The sequence below is a fragment of the Thunnus thynnus genome, chromosome 9, assembly GCF_963924715.1.
Source record: "Thunnus thynnus chromosome 9, fThuThy2.1, whole genome shotgun sequence".
NCBI lineage: Eukaryota > Metazoa > Chordata > Actinopteri > Scombriformes > Scombridae > Thunnus > Thunnus thynnus.
The window spans coordinates 19,411,274-19,428,590 of NC_089525.1; the positions used below are offsets into that span (position 1 = coordinate 19,411,274).

General features: G+C 41.9%; 1 protein-coding gene across 1 annotated transcript; it reads left to right on the forward strand.

Moving 5' to 3' along the window:
* Window positions 1–2,016: 2,016 nt before the first annotated feature.
* si:ch211-276i12.4 (knob-associated histidine-rich protein) lies at window positions 2,017–17,291 on the forward strand. Its single transcript, XM_067599474.1, has 7 exons — window positions 2,017–5,258; window positions 7,966–9,586; window positions 11,781–11,809; window positions 12,695–12,823; window positions 13,480–13,546; window positions 13,694–13,801; window positions 14,911–17,291. The coding sequence occupies exons 1-7, from the start codon at window positions 5,146–5,148 to the stop codon at window positions 15,544–15,546; spliced, it is 2,703 nt and encodes a 900-aa protein (XP_067455575.1). The 5' UTR covers window positions 2,017–5,145; the 3' UTR covers window positions 15,547–17,291.
* Window positions 17,292–17,317: the final 26 nt, after the last annotated feature.

Sequence of the window (17,317 nt, forward strand, 5' to 3'; positions counted from 1 at the left end):
TAAGAGGTAGATGTAGCTGATTTGTACCAATGAGGCGCTGCTGAAGCACTGAAGGGTTGCTGTATACACTCAATCGGCCGCACAGGAGACCATCCACTCTCACACTCCAATGCTGAAAACTTCTCTGGGGTAGACCTATTGAACAACAAAGGACTGCCTCTCCCTCCGGCTGGGCAACTACTTCTGATTGCAGGGGGTAGAGAAGTCCCGATAAGACGTTCCTCTCGCCAGCACACTACCAAGGCATTCATGACAGCAGACACCACCACACTCATGTCAGCGCACAACAGGAGGGGTGACCACGGTACGAAACACTTTACACGGCTTGCCTGAAAAAGGGAAGAGAGAACTGTGCGAGAAATTGTGTTCTACAACAGTTGCTACTAGAAAGTAGTTAAAATAACTAAGTGCCTGAGAATGTTACAGAGATACCTCAACCCAAAATACAAACCAATCCCTTGCTTTTAACTTGAGAAGCTAGAAGACACTTGTGCGCCCCGTCCCACCCTCTCATCACTGGCTGGCTTGCTCGCTCGCTCTGGAACTGCTGCAACTGCGTCAGTGATGGCCACTCTGCGCTGCTACCCTGCCCTGCGCCTCTGGCTCCATCTGGTGTACCCTCGATGACTGCTGTTGCTGCTGCCTGCTCTTTTGGGCCCCCTCTGATCCTCCCTCCATGCCCTCTGGTCCTGTACTGCCTGGCTCCACTCTGGTCCTGTCCTGTCTGGCTCCACTCTGGTCCTCCCCGTGTCCCACGGCCTCGCTCCTCGCTGGTCCTGCGATCTTCCTCTAATAACTAAGTCCATTCTTCCTCACAATAACTAAGTCCATTCCTCCCCACGATAACTCAGTCCATTTTCCCCCGAGAAAAAAAAAAAAAAAAAAATCTTCTGTCTTCACTAAAGTAAAGTAAAAAAAATAATTTTTTTTTTTTTTTTTTAAGTTGACAACTGAAAATGAAATCCATACAGAAACACCTAGCCTGTGGTTCCTTGAGCTACAGCTAGGGCTCTGGTAATATAAGCTGTGATTTCTTCCAAGCTGCTTTCTAAATCTGACTTTTTCCTCGGTTATTTCTTTGGTCAAAGCAAAGGTGATCACTTTCAATTTTGAACGTTATTAAGGCAAACGCATAATGCATAATGCCTGACACAAAGCCACTGAGTAGAACTCAAGTGATTTAAAAAAAAACAAAAAACAAACAAAAAAAAAACTGCTTGATTGCATTCAAGGTTTTCTTCGCCCAAACAATAGCATAGACTTAAGATTGAGACCAGGACCTGGTCCGCGATTTTAAATAAACAATACTGATTTGCTTCTTTGGTTATTAGCAGAAATAATCTTGCTTCCTTTTATAGAAAAAATTAGGTTTAACCCTTTTCTCTTCAGTCTACATCATTGACGTCCTCTATTTAGTCTGAGACTGGTGCCTCTACACTCAATTGTTCGTAACTTATTCAATGATATTCGAATTGGATCTGATGTTAACTTCTGTTTAAATAATTAAAAGGTTTTCTCGTTTTGTTTCTCTATTCATAACAGAGCTGCTCTGAATACTCGTAATTTTCTGATCTTCTGTTTTTTTTTTTTTTAGATTGTCTGCCCCTTCTTGTCTTCGCCTCGTCAGCATCTGGCTTCACTGCCTTTGTTACTTTCAAAACAATCTTGTCAGTTACAACAGTAAATCGTGAACTGCCTATTTTGTTACTAAATAGGTTTTTCCTCTTCTGTCGCTTTCTACCTTTCGACCTTTTACTTCGGGCTAACGAAAAATACACGCGGTCGTTGGTGTAGTTTTGTTGCCAGTGCTAACGGTTGCTAACCTAGCGGCTGGTAAAATCCTGACCACTCCCTTATAACCTCCGTCTAGTAACGCATAAGGAAAAAGATCGGCCATGTGACCGCGTCATTCAAATCAACCAATAGCCAACATTTGCAGGCTGCTACGTCACGGCTCCCATCTTGAGCCAACTGCCGTTACTAACATGAAAATCAGAGACTTTGATTCGGTTCTTTAAAAAAAACATAACGTTAATCTTCTATACTGATAACTGTTTAGGCGCTATTTTGACTGTTTGTTCACAGTACGACCACAGTAATATGCTAACAACGTTGACATTAACGTTAGTCTATATTTGGCTCGTTTAGCCTGACGTTATCGCCATAAATAAACAGTGACGATTCAAAAAAAAAAAAGAAAAGAAAAAAAGCTTCGGTTTCGAGTGAAGGCCATTTTCACTTCAAGTTTGCCTGACGAAACTTGTCATTTTAGTAAAAAGACTTGCTGACTCTTCAACGTAAGATACGTATCTTGATAATGAAGCTAATGTATTTGCCTTCGAGACAGGGCCTCAGTTAGCGCTCATTGACTCCGATTAAAACACGCTAAATTCAAATATTTTACAATATCAAGCTTAGTAGATCAAATCTACTATCTTCGTTCCTAATAATCGAATCTTGAAGTACTAAAAAGAAAGAAAAACAAGGTCGGTTTAACCTGAGACGCCTTCTATCGAGCCGAATTCGTTTCAGTGCCGCTGTGTGAAGCAAATGGCGTCACTCGCTCATTTTATACTGTTTGAGTGATTCGACTACGGCAAGGGGAGGTATTCGTCCGACGAGAAACTAGTCCCACTTTCGCACGACCCAAACGCTTGCAAATGTTGATTGTGGCTGTAAAATCGAGTTCAAAAGAGCAAGCTTAACAAACTAATTTATGTGGGGAAATAAATTATATATAAAGTACTTTTAAACACAGCACTGTAATAATACACACAAAGATACGTTCAAATTGACTTGGAAAGGCAACCAGTGAGGGGAGTTTGTGATTTTGTTATTATTAGTAGTTTAATGTAATATTTGAAAATATCTTAAACACAAACCAGTGAAGTAAAATACAATAAAAAGATGTATTTTCAACCCACTTTAGCTACACATGATAACATCAAAACAGCTGACGTCACACGGATGGCTGCGCGGCTTAATCTTGATATATGTGTAACACGGTCCTACAAACCGGATCAAACTAGAATGTGGTTGAATCGCCGGAACTACTTCTCCTTTACTGCAATGATACGCTGTTTGTGATTGACAAACAATAGAAAAACAGCCAGCTCATCTCCTTCTTTAACTTGGATGGCTTATGTTCAATAATGTGTTCTCCTATTTTGGTAGATTGTTTAGTAGTTTCATTAAAAGCTGCTGGTGCTTGCTGTATATTTAACAAGTTTCATATGTAGTTGTAAACCCATCTTTGACAGCCTTCATTGTTAGTCTATAGTCTTATGGCCCAGTTCATTCCGAACTTATGTTCAGGTTGATATTGGACTTACAGTGGTAGTGTTGGCTGAAAGTACATGATAAAACCAGAAATATCTAGAAACATCCAGAGCCAGAAAGTGTGTGGTGATGACAGGGTGGAAAATTACCAGTGCTGCAAAGGGAGTTGCTCCTGTTCAGCAGCAGAGGGAGCAGTGAGGATATGCAATCTGTCACGTCCCTCCCAAAACATGAAATCTCCCTATCCCTCCCTTTTGTTTTTATCCGCACTAGTTTTCAACATTGATTACAGTAGCTACCCTGGACAAGTCTGGGCAACCTCCCTTATGTAACTATCCTCATCAAAGCTCTATGCCATTGATCAGCAACAGTGTGGGGGAGTTGTCCTCTGGATGAGTTTCAGTTCCTCCCAACCTCCATGAATTGATCTCTTTCATGGTTGTTAAACAGGATATAGTCAGTCCACACACATTAGAGAGAGGCATCTTCTTTCATGTGATAACCTAGCTTAAGCTAAAACAAAGGCCTTTAATTCTATTGGCTGATCAAGACCTTGGTGTGATTTACTCATCAAAGTCATTATGAAGTGTTATAGTTCATAAATTAGTGTTATAGTTTTGAAAAGTGATTGTGTCAGTAATGTGAAATGTTAAAAATACCACTGCAGTCCTCTGTCACATGAGGCTATGTCATTTTATATCATAATTTGATGTGGGGTGAAAATCCAACCAGAAACTGTTAATTAATTAAATAACCTGAGAGTTAAGTAATTAAATAACCCAACAAAGAGGAATGTTTTGGCACCTCCAGCAAATTAAAAACCTGACAAATCAAAGTAGTTCATCACATTAATGCAAACATTTGAGAACAATGAAATATGACCAAGCACTCCTGCTTATTTGTAACATTAACACCAATGGTTTAATTCAATCAGAAATATTAAAGGGGATAGCTGCCACAGTACAACATAATCTCATAATATCCTCTCACAGTATATATGTAACCTATAGTCATTTCGCCCACCCCTTTTTAATGTAATTATTTAGGCCTTAGCCAGATGGTAGTTGGAAACTTTAAAATCAATGGGGCAACTATGGGCAGTTCAATAGCACCGGTGATTCTCATAGATGCTTTTTGTAAATTAATAACAATTGCAGTGACAAAAAAAGTTTAGAAAAATGTCACACGAGATTACAGGAAGGTAACATAAACTTGAAGTGTAGTACTAAGCCACAAACGTGGGAAAAACTCCATATTGCAAGTTACATCAGTGGGTTAATTGAACCCTGTTATAGATCATGTTCCAAAGGGACCGGTTCGATTGTGTCCTGTAAAAGGACAAAGGTCTCACTCTTTCAGCTTGTTCAATGAGCTCCCAGCTGTTACATCAGGCGTGATGTCAAATCAAGCCAACATCCAGTAATTCATACATGCCTGCTCACGAGCCACGATTCCATTATTCTGCAGCCAGATGCTGAGGGAGACAAACCTATCCATGCAGGTAGATAGATACACAAAAATCCAACAACTGGATGCTTTGGAGATTTATCCTTTGAAGAGTTCATTGTGAGCACACTCTTTGAGGATTAAATTCCTTATTAGCTAGTTTAGAATATTATTCATTATTCAGATATTGTACCTATTTTCGTGGTCAGAATGACTGCAAACAGTCTAAAGTGATGATCTTTACAGCTGACATCAACAAACAGGTTGTAGCCTTACAGAGACAAAGATTGCCAGAAAGACACTAGAGCTGCAGAGCAGACGAAACAGCTGAGCACCAACACGGATCCTCATCAGTGCCACCTGTGTAGTCAACCCAACCAAGACGGCATCGCCAGCCTGCCACCAGGAAAGAGACAGGTGATGGAGAAGTTTTTTAAGCCTGTTCACAGCCCCTCTGCCCCGGATGAGATCAAGCTGAAGAAGCACCACCATCACCACCATCATCATCATCACCATGACCCTCAGTCACACAGGTAAGATGATTCATTCCAGTCTGGCAGATTTATATTCATGTTTAATGGTACAAGACTTGAGAAATAAAATCCATGTACATTCTGAAATTGCAAGGATTCAACAATAATTTATTTGCAGTACAGAAATACGAGGAATTTTCCTTGATTCAGCTTTCAAAACAAGCAAAGACATTTATAGGCTATTCAGTAAAAAATCTAGTAAATAACATAACATAGACACTGTAACGGTGGGTGGGTTCAATAAAAAACCTAACCAATAAATAAAAATCTGATAAATAACATAAAACACAGACACTGTTATGATGACACTGCTATTCTGAGGGGGGAGTTAGGAGTGTTCTTGTGTCTGCTGGTTTTAATTGTCCAGTATCTCCTCCCAGAGGAGAGGGGCTGTAATATGTGGTGGCCGAGGCATGAGCAGTCGGCCAGGATGCCCCTGGCCTATTTCCTGGCCCTGGAGGTGTGGATGTCATGGAGGGAAGGCAGGCTGCAGCCAATGATTTTCTCTTAGTGGACGATTGCACTGCAGCCTGCCGCTCTCTCTCTCTCTCTCTCTCTCTTGGTGGCTGAGGGGAACCAGACCAGTGTGGAGGTCAGGATGGACTGGATGATGACGGTGTAAAACTGCACCAGCATTCTCTGTGACAATTTGAATTTTTTGAGTTGCCTCAAAAAGCAGAGCCTCCGTTGAGCCTTTTTACAGATTGAAAGTGTAACATTCTCCCATTTGATGTCCTGTCCCAGAAGGGCAAGACAATGTTGTCTTTTCTAAAGTCCACTACCATCTCAACAGTTTTGGTGGTGTTGAGCTGCAGGTTGTTGGCACTGCACCAGGATGCCAGCTGCTGTACCACCTGCTTGTAGGCCAACTCATCACTTTTATGGATGAGGACAGTCAGTGTTGTGTGAGAAGTTTGATGGAGGGGTTGGTGGAGGTGCAGTCATAATTGTAAAAGGTGAATAGGAGGGCAGAGAGCACACAGCCCTGCAGGGCTCCGGTGCTGAGGGTCAGGGTACTGGAGGTGTGCTTACCTGTCCTCACGCACTGAGTCCTATGAATATCCACTGAAAGATCAGGTCAGGCACACCTAGCTGGGACAGCTTATGGTGGAGGAGCTCTGATCGGGTGGTGTTAAACGCAGAGCTGAAATCCAGAAGCAGGATTCTGGTGTAGCTGTTTAGGGAGTCAAGGTGCTGGAGGAGGATGTGGAGGCCCAGGTTGATGGTATCCTCCACTGACCTGTTGGCCTGGTACACAAACTGCAGGGGGTCCATGTTGGGATCTGTTATGCCCTTGATGTGCCTCAGCACAAGCCCTTCAGAGCACTTCATGGCCACAGACATTATGCAACAGGTCTGTAGTCATACAGCTCCAAGATCTTGTGCTTTTTGGGGACAGGCATGATAGTAGATCTTCTGAAACAGACTGGGACTGAGCAGAGGGACAGGAACTGGTTAAAAATGTCAATGAAAACAGAGGTCAACTGGTCTGCAAAGAGCTTTAAGGTGGATGGGGAGACAGTCAGGTCCTGGGGCTTTTCTGGCTTCTGGGTTTTGGTAAGTTTACAGTTTGCACTCAGGGGGGACGAGGGCTGGGTAGAGAGTGGGTGGGGAGGCTGGGGGCAGATGTTAATGTTGGGGTGGGTGGGGGTGGAAGGATTACTGGATGGCTCAAGGGTGTGAAGTGGAAGGCAGGGTGATGGGGGAGCAGGCTTAGACTTAGACTTAGAGGTCATTTGCAAGGTGATAATCGTCCAAGTAGTAAGGGGTTTTCTTTTTGTAGTCTGTAATGATCTGCACTCTGCAGTCCTCTCCAGACAGCAGATGGGTCATTGGATGCTGATTTTTCTTTCAGTTTCTGGGAGTGTTTCTGTTTGGCCACTCTGATGGCCTTCTGACATGTGTATTTGGACTGTTTGTACTCATCTGTGTTTCCACTTGGTAAGGCAGCCTCTTTGTTTTTGCGAAGCTGCCTGAGCTCAGCTGAGAATCAGGGCTTGTCATTATTGTGTTTGATTGTAGTTTACAGATACATAAATCCTTGCAAAGTCATTTGTTTGATGTATCGGTGTTTGTGTAGCTACTTATCCAGGTCAGCGGCTGCGTCCCTGAATATGTCTCAGTCAGTGCAATCCAGGCAGGCCTGTGGATCCTGTGTAGCTGTGGTGGTCGATCTCTTTGCCGTTGACACTACAGGCTTTTCAGATTTTAGAGGGTTTTTCTAGATTTGGTTAAAAGTTGCAGCTCGGCCATTTTGTTTGAAATGTAGTGTACGTTTGATAGAGAAATTGTCAGTAAAGGTGTCAGTATGATTCCCAATTGAGAAGCAGTAATCAAAAATTCAGGGCATAGATCTGGGAAAACATCATCTTATGTTAAGAAGTTCTTCTCATGCAAAGGTAACTCTTGTTGGTTCAGTAGAAATAGTACAAATATATATATATATAAATAAAAACACAAAATAGAAGAGAGCTGAACTGCCGCAGCCGTTCGTGGCGGCGCCATGTTTTTTCTACTTCCATTTGCCATTATAGAACAGAGGCTGTTAATAAAGACCACTTCATTTAGTGAGCCACCTTTTGAAATCAAACATACAGAAGCTGAAAGTGGTTATAAGTTACAAATGTGCAGTTATGTGTACATTTAATACTGACTGATGCAAAGATATCATTAAAGTTGCTCAATTCCCTGTGTTCTCGTGTTGTAGGTACACAATGTTTGATGACACCGACAGAAATACAGATGAAAGCCATGGGCACCACCGCCACCATCAACATGGTCACTATGTCCATGACAGCCCTCACCGTGACACCCACCATCGCCATCAAACACGGCAATTTCACCACAGCGAAGAGGATGAGATACTTTACAACCACGACACTCCTGTGACTCTTTCTAGGGCCTCTTCCTCTTCTCTGTCTTCATCCTCTTCCTCCTCCTCTTCCTCCTGGTACACAGAGGCAAGTGTAAATGATCCCTTTTCTCTTCGTCACGCTGAGCGGCCACAGCATTCTTTGTCCTGCTCCAACATCTCAGATGTGCGCAGGGGTTTCCAGGAAGATGATAGCAGCGAGCCTGTTGTCTTTGCCACCATCAAACATGGCAGCACTGGCACTGGTTGTAGTCAGTCACATGGGAGCTCACAACAGAGGGGAAAGTGTGGTTTTTCTCCCCTTGACCGAGGTCACAGCAGGAGTGAAGAGGGCCTTCTGCAGGGTAATGAAAGTGATCAGGGAGGAGAACAATCCAGGGTACCCCACATGAACTATGGACCTCTGTATAAGACAGCTAGTTTGAACCGAAGCCTGGCTTTCAGTGAGGAGGACATTGTGTTAGGAGTCTCCAGAGGCCCAAAGAGAGCAGTGTCCTCCAGCCAGCTTCCCAGCAAAGGAATCCTCAAGAATAGGGACCCTCGTGGAGACATCCGCAAGGCGAAATCAATGGAGGTGTTGTCCCCAAGAGTTGCTAAAGGACAAGATCCTAGTGGACAGAAGGGGAAAGGGGTCAATCAAGCCGTGGTAGCGCAAGCCAGGGCAAATTTTGTGCAGGGAAAGTTGCAGTTTTCAGCCTTCCTGGATGAGATAACCAAACAAGTTATAAGTCCATCAGATCTCAACATCTTAGGTGTGAACAAAGATAAAACAACCGGCAAGAGCGTTGCCTCAGCCCAAACACATGGCCCAGTCAAGCCTCAGCTCCCACCTAAGAAGCACAGAGAGAGTTCAGGTGAGGAGAGGGAGCAGCATCCCAAACAGCACAGCCGACAGGAGAAAGCAGCTCGCAACAGCTCTCGGAAACAATCGGACTGCTCCAATCCTGATAAACTGATCTCATATGGGGCTAGGAACCACCATGGTAGCCCTCCACCTAGTCACTACCCCAACTCCGCCAGCCACAATACTCACCATGGTAGCAACCGTAAAGACAGGAGGCCGTCACCCACTGGCAGCTCCACGTCAGGGGACAGGTATGGCAGGTGTGGCCCTCATCTAACTGATGGAACCAGCACCAGCCCTGAACCCATCCAGCCCAAACAACGGCACCACCGCAAACACCAGACAACCACCTCTCACAGCCCACATCCTCATACCCAGCACTTCCCTCAGCCGCAGCCTCACCAGGCGCACCCTGGTCCTGGGCAACGAGGACCAAGCAACTCCCCTCCATCCTCAGCCCAGGGTGCAGGACCAGGCCCCGGATCTGAGTCTTCATCCTGTAAATCAGATTCATCCAGGACCAGAGATACAGCCTCCACAGCTACCAGTCATAGTTCAGAGCAGAGTGGTCGACACCATTCGCAGCATGTGGGGCACTCCAAACAACACAGGGTAAGTTGACTTAAACAGTGTTTTTGCTGTTTGTTAGAATATGATATCACAAGACAGGAAAGATTTCAGGCCTCAAATCATTAATCTGAAAGGAAAATGTCACAAACACAACATAAATAGCTTAATTCAGAAAACATTTATGAAAACATGTATTGGTTGATAACATGGTTGTAACTACTCTAAAAACAGCAAATGTAATTATCTTAATGTTACACAATTGGATTATTTGACAAATAAGCTTATCTGTCTAGCATTGCTTGGTCAGCTAATATAACTTTTATATTACTTTTTATTTTGTATTTATATTATATGTCCTTTAAGATATCCATCAAATAAACCAATCAATTTGAGCAACACATAGAGAACACATAGAGAAACCTTACTGCTAAAACAAAAATGGTTTTCAATGGGATATTTGTGAGAAATACATGAACCTTTGAAATATTTATTGCTTCAAGATATGGGAAAATGGGCAACCAAAACCTGCAACATGACCTCTTCGTGTTCTATCTTATACAACTATAATGTCTGTTTCCTTGTACATTGTACTGTACTTTGGCCTTATCATGAGTCATGCTCCTGAAAAAGAACTCTGGTGATCTGGATGAATCATGAGCCTAATTGTAAAACAGGTCAGTTATTAAACTCATAGAGACACAGCACTGCACTGAAGGGAAGGTATAGAAGAGTAGGATGAGCATAACAAATGGAGTGTTGCTCCTCTTTTGCAGAGGCAGTGTGGCTGAGTCACTCTGTGTGGGATGGGTCCAATGCTGCGCACTTCAAGCTGAGTCATACATCAGCAATGCAGCAGACGATAGTCCTGTGCTTTTAGGGGAAACTTGTTTGGAGAACTATTTTATTCATCGATTTAAATGGCGTAATTGTTTCTTTACAAGGCTGAGCTGCTGTATGTTCTATGAATCGACTGTGTAGGCTAAGAGACTAACAATACACATCAACAGAGATAAATCTGTAGCACATACCAGCAACCAGCCAGCACTATGCAGAATGTGAGAGAGAGTTGGGTGGATAAGAGTTAGTATCACGTTGCCCTTATGTAAGTATCTGTGCAGGCTTACACTCTTATGTACTAATAAACACACACAACATTACATAACTTCGCCTTTTTCCGTGTGGGCACTGTGCAGGATATGGTCTCACTTGGGTTGCCTGGTTATGGTTCAGTCAAATAACACACACACACACACACACACACACACACAATACAACTCACACACACACACAAAAAAAGAAAGCACCCCCCCCCCCCCCCACACCCATGCCCCAGGCACATTAACACACGTTAGCACTAGGGACATTCGCTGTTGGTTACCAGCACTCAATCAATGCGATTATGCATCCGTAACACACGCACACACACACACACACACACACACACACACACACACACACACACACACACACACACAGACCAAAAGAAAAATCCTGGCTACAGTTTAGCTTCACAGAACTAATCGATTCCGGTAGACTCCATTTCCGGGAGCAGATCTGCCATAACTCAATATTTTATTCAATTTGTCATGTCCCCAGTAATGGACTGGCGACCCATCCTGGGTGTAGTCTCCCTTTTACACAGTGCATGCTAGGCCAGGCTCCAGCCTCTGTAAGACTGAACAGTAAGAGGTGGATATAAAAATGGATAGATGGTTGTCATGTCCTTATTCTTACTCACTTATTGTTCTCTATATACTGTATGTTTGATACTTTGTATGCTTTTTCATCCAGCAGGCCTGAACGGCCAGTGTCACGTATATTTTTATTATATTATTATTAAATTATTTGTATGTTCATGTGTATGTTTTTCATAGTTTTTTACTTCTACCAGCCCACTGCAATTCAAATGAAACTATGACAATGAGGTTGAAGTGTTCACTATCAACAAAGGCACTCAAGGAGTGTTCACATTTATGTTGGGTAAACAATGAAGAGCTTGTCCTCCACTTTACTCTTGGAGGGGGAATAACACAAAAAGGGCAACATGAGTGTTACACAGTTAATCAGATGTGGATGTAAATGCTCTCAAATTAAAGCAGAAAGTCATTGTTTCATTTTCAATTCAGTGTGCTGGAGTACAGAGTCAAAATGAAACTTGCACTGCATTTGTGCTCTGTATGAAAAGCCAACTAGGCTTGTACAACTTCCTCTTATCTTTCTTTTGTTATTTTTCTAGGACACGCTGTGTGACACTGACCACCTTCAGTAAGTGCTCTCTGTCCACCCACTTCACATTTGCCTTTCATACATTTCTCCCTGTCTCATTTTGTTGTCGGTCTTTCTCGTGATGGGTCAGTGGCTATTGAGCGCTCTAATGACAATCCTCTCTCACTCCACTACTGTTTTAACAGGAAGACGTGTGACCATCATTTGAATGTTGTTAGCATGAGCATATGTGACAGGAAAAAGGGTTGGACAAAATAACATAAATACCAAATGCAAAAGGAGTTTAACTTTAAAATAACTCTAATTAAATTATAAATAATAATATTATAATTTTAATTAAATAAATATTTAATTTCATGCTAGTAGTATTTGCCAACTTCCTATATATTGTATGGGTCCACCTACACAGACTGTTCCCTTTGAAATGTGAAATATTTTTGTCAGGTGAAACTCAGATAGGAATTATGTGACGTCATCAAACTACATCCACAAGTAAGAATGATAAAGGTGTAATTTGTCCCGCCCTTATAAGGTGCAACAAAGCTAACAGGGTGTGAAAGATTTGTCAATCAGTCTGTACGCAGGTCTAACCAAGCACAATAAGTGAAAACACGTGTGTACCATGGGTGTGAGGGGCCATCATGTATCTTTATAGTAAAAAAAACCCTATCTGCCCATGCTTGGGATAATGAATAGATTCTCAAAATGGAGGTACATGAGAGAAGGCCTCATTTTGAATGGTTCCTAAAGTTATTACTGCCAAATAACTGGGCCTGGATTTCAGACTTTATTAAAGTAATAGACCAAAAACAGCATTTCTTTAAAATATTCATCCAGATCCACACAGCGTACACCCCTAAATCATCTCATGAATAAATATATTCTGTGACAAAACTCCATCTCCCATCATCCCTCTGTGTTCAGGGCACTGCAGGAAGAGAATGCGGATCTTCACCAGAACTTGCTGCAGACGGTGGTCTGCATTGAGAGCCTGGAGGCAGAGTTGCAGAGAACCAGGGACGAGCTTAGTCATGTCAAGGAGAAGTATAAAAGGTTTGTGATCATAATCAGTACAAAACTCAACATGTCCTGCTTATACACAAGTACTTTTATGCACAAATAAGTATTTAAGATCACACGAATTTCGTTCACATGTAGGATAACATGACGTGTGCTCACATACTGACGCCATACAGAGTCACTTCCAGTTCATATCCCCCGTTAATCAATAAAAATCCATCAAATCAACCTATAGCTTTCTGTAGCAGTTTCTATAGATCAATTGATCCATGGAACATACTGGATGACAACAGTAGAGTAACAGCACATGCTGCACATTTGCCCCCGTGCAGGTTTGTGGGTGTTTAGGTCTTGTAGTGACCCATTTTTCTAAGCCAACAGAGACACAGAGTCAAGGCATCTGTCCTGTCTCTTCACACTCACCAGTGAGAGTCTTGTTCTGATCTGGGCCCTGTGAGGCCTGTATTTAGCACCAAACAACTGCCTACCCGGCACATACCTCACATTCTTCAATAGACTGGAGCAACTGGGGTGAATGGTCACCTCACACTGGGCTCCAGTTTGGTGCCAGTTGTTTCACATTTGTTAGCAGAGTTTGTGGTTGCAAGCTGACCTCACAAACAACTGTCTTTGAAGATAAAATAATGGCATGGTTTCATGGGTGTCTCTTCTTTTGATTTGTCCTGTAGCCTTTTGGAGACACACACTGGGACCAAGCAGGCCAATAATCTGCTGGGGGAGCACCTGCACATAGCGGTGAGAAAACTTTCAGGGAGATTTAGATGGGAAACCCCAGGCAAAATAACACAAAAGTGATCTTATCTTGTACCAGACTAACAATAGTCACATCCCCCTATGTACTTTCATGTAAATGTAACCTTTTCTGTGTGTGGGTGTGTGCAGTCAGAGAGCCTGTCCAGTGAGAGGAAGTACCTGCTAAACCGCGTGTCCCAGCTGAGCTCAGAGCTGGAGGACGCCCACAGGACCATCGCTGCCCTGGAGAACATTAATGTGAGCACACTGCCATCTACTGGACACCTGTGTGCACATACACACACACACACACACACACACACACACACACACACACACATCCACAAACAGGAGATACAGACATATTGTAAACATCTTAACCGAATGCATTATTGGGATGAATTTTTCTTCTTTAATCCTGGTTTTGGCTGGTAGTTTCTGTCTTTGACATTTAATATCATAAAACCACATCTTCCTGTGTCCTTACTTTAGGAAAAAGCTATGTTTCACACACAGCTATGTTTACTTTAGCACCTGTATTTGAACCTGCGTTTGCACAGCTGCTCCTCATATCTCAAGCTGAACCCGATCACACTCAGGTCAAGATGATAAGTTATGAAACACATTTTTTTGTGCATCCTAGAGATGCGTGTGAAAGCATGGATGAATTATTTGACAGGCCTTCTCGGCAGAATCCTAGAGGCCCTTTGGGGCCCCCAGACTGTTATTAACAATTTGTCACTGGAGAGACCTCAGTCAAAAGTAGATATATCCTGGTCACATTTTTTGCTCCTGATCCTTTAATAGTTTAATAGATCCAGTTTTTTGAGTAACTGCTGATATTCACTTTTGTTAGCCTATTTGTTTTTTTTTCTCCGACATAATACAGTGAAAATTAAGCCACAGCAAGCCTACATTAAAATTAGTAAGGCAATTTAAATATGTTAGCTGAATAACTCTACTTTAAAAATCTTGAGCATGAACAAAATACAGTACAGAAGTTCAATTGCAGTTTTCAACCAACAGCAGCACTTTACACATGGTTGACCTGCAAAATGTCACTAAAAAGATGTAAAACAACGTGGAGCGATGCAGGGCAAGGACAAGAGGAACGGAAGGTAGAAGTTGGCATTTTACGTGTCTGTGCCAAGGCACCCACAGCTCATAATCCGCTGTGTCGAGTGTTATAACTGATTACGTGCTCCAGCCCTGAAATGACACTGTAGGCCAAACAAGTATTTCAAAAAATGAGATGATCACATCTTAATGATCTATCATAGAAAACTCTTAGGAGTGTATAAAGTGATGTTTCTTCTTCTTTTGTTTGGATTCAATTCAGAGTTTATGTTTGTTGTCTCAAACCCCAGGTGCCGTGCTTGATAAAGGATTTATTGGAGAAGCACTTTGATTCAGCTGAGGCCATACAGAAGTTTCTGACAACTCCCACTCCGATCAGCCACTCTGCCACCTCTCTACAAGGAGACAACCAATCCCATGCTCCTAAAGTAGAAGAGACAGCACATGATTGGTTGACAAAAGAGGCAGGTCCACAGAGGGTCACAGCCTTCATGCCATTTAAACAGGGGGTGCCGACAACAGGAACTGAAGGCTGTCACTCAGGCCAGCACGATGCCAGCCACAGCCCACCTTTCTCTGTGGCAGCCATCAGCACTGCAATCTATAAGAAAATGGCTGACAGTTACGCTGCCAGACCACAACCTCTCTATCCCCAATGCCAACAGCAACCTTCCCAGGGCACTAACCATACCGATGCCCCCCCAAACCTCCCGCAGGCCCATGTGGGTGGTGACAGCTGGGGTGGGAAGGGAGGGGTAGAGGTTACGCTTTTGGAGCAGGATGTTGTGGATGTGACCTCCATGACAGCCCAGCAGATCCTGGATGATTTCCTGCAGCAGCTGCAGGCCCATACGGAGGCTGGTGGAGGGAAGGAGCAGCAGGGCGGGCAGCAGTGGGCGGAACAAGCAGGCAAAGTGGCAGACTGACAGTCATCCAACAACATGAATGTATATTCTGTCTCAGAGAAATATGGAAATATGGAGTTGCTCATATGTATATATCATTGCTGCTTTTTGGGCTTGTATATAATGTACTTTTAGTTTATCCATGGAGTGTTGAGAGGATTTCAATAACCAGACAGAAGAATATTATTTCTTGCATAATGTTGAAATATAAAGATTGCCATAAATTGAAGGTACAAGATTTTCACGCCCACACGAAAAAAGGAATTGAGAAAACAAAGCAAAGAAAAAACATTTAACATTGGAGTAAATACATTAAAAACATTTTAGCAATATTTTAAAATTTGAACATGAAGTAGTAGAAAAGATAAATACAATTATAGAAAACTATTTAATAAATATGCTATTTTTCCATTTAGGCAGTAATTCTAATAACATGTCATTTACTGCCTGTTCCCTGTCACCCTGTAATTTCCTCCTAAATGAAGAGAGAGCATGTTGATTACATATAATGGCTTCATTCACTGTGTCATACAAAGTCCCTACTGTAGCAGGATATGGCCTCTATGTTTAGTAGCTCCCTGTGTGGAGAGTTGAAATGACCAAAACATCCAACATTATCTATGACAATAGACATCAAGTGTGAAGATGTGAAAAATCTACTTAAGAAGACTTTAAAGAAATGTAAAAAGAAATGAATACATCATTTTTTTGAAACAGAAACTGTTCTCCATTTCAGTAGTGAGTTCAACAGCTACAGTTGGCCTATTAGATTTACTTATACAATGAAAGTCAGGATTTTTTCAAAACATAAGACACCAAGGATATTGAATTTTTTTAAAAAGGGTTTTGAGGTTAGCATAAAGTGTTATTCAACACTGTAGCCTCTTATCGGGGATTATCACTTATCACTTTTTAAAGTAAAATACATGTCATGTGACGTGATTGTGCTACCACCTACTATAATTCAATAGATGACTCTTGAATTAGACAAAGACTGAAGGAACCTTTTCAGATCCAGTACAGTGCTTAGAGACCCTGCAAGCAATGCATCTCTTTTCAGACACTTGAGTGAGTTTATAATAGTCAACGGCAGCCTGTTGTACCATCAATGTCAGTGTCAATGAGAAAAATGTATTTCAGCTTTTTAAAATTTTAAAATTCAACCGTGAGAGTAACCTCTAAAATTTCTTTTTTACAAACTTAATAATCCATTTTGTGTTTCCTTGTGTTGTTTGCACTGTACAATTGTGAAAAATGACACTTTAGAAAACCACACTTTAGAATTGAAAGCAGAGGGTGAATGATATCTAACTGAAATTAAATTTTACAGTTTAAAACATTTCAAAATAATTAACTCTTTTATGTGAAATATAACTTTAAGTTAGCAGAAAATGACAAATTTAATATTACTGTACATGCAGAGAATTGTGTAAATATTGATTTTCTCTGTGTAAATGTATATATGATACATAAAATGTGCTGGTCCTTCCTTACTGAAATGGTATGTTTCCTGAGTAGATGTTGTGAGCTGTTGTAGAGGGAAGAATCAAAATGTATAGTTAAGAGACATTAAGTTGTAATAATGTGTAGTATTGTTATAATGTCAGCTGGATAGAGTGCAGCAGCAGCATAGTAATGTTATTTTTTATCTGTATAGCCACCAATCCCTCATCAGATATGATTTCTGCCCGCCCACATCAACTCAATATGTAATTGTACCGGTATAACTGTTCTAACAATAAATATAATAATATTTAATTAAAGCAATATCTCAGATTACACAAGTCTGTTC

What these genes read in the sequence shown, in the direction of transcription:
- si:ch211-276i12.4 (XM_067599474.1), top strand. Translation starts at nt 5,146, where the DNA reads ATGGAGAAGTTTTTTAAGCCTGTTCACAGCCCCTCTGCCCCGGATGAG. An exon ending in TGTGACACTGACCACCTTCA is followed by an intron (nt 11,810 to 12,694) that starts GTAAGTGCTCTC and finishes CTCTGTGTTCAG; the next exon opens with GGCACTGCAGGAAGAGAATG. An exon ending in GTCAAGGAGAAGTATAAAAG is followed by an intron (nt 12,824 to 13,479) that starts GTTTGTGATCAT and finishes TTTGTCCTGTAG; the next exon opens with CCTTTTGGAGACACACACTG.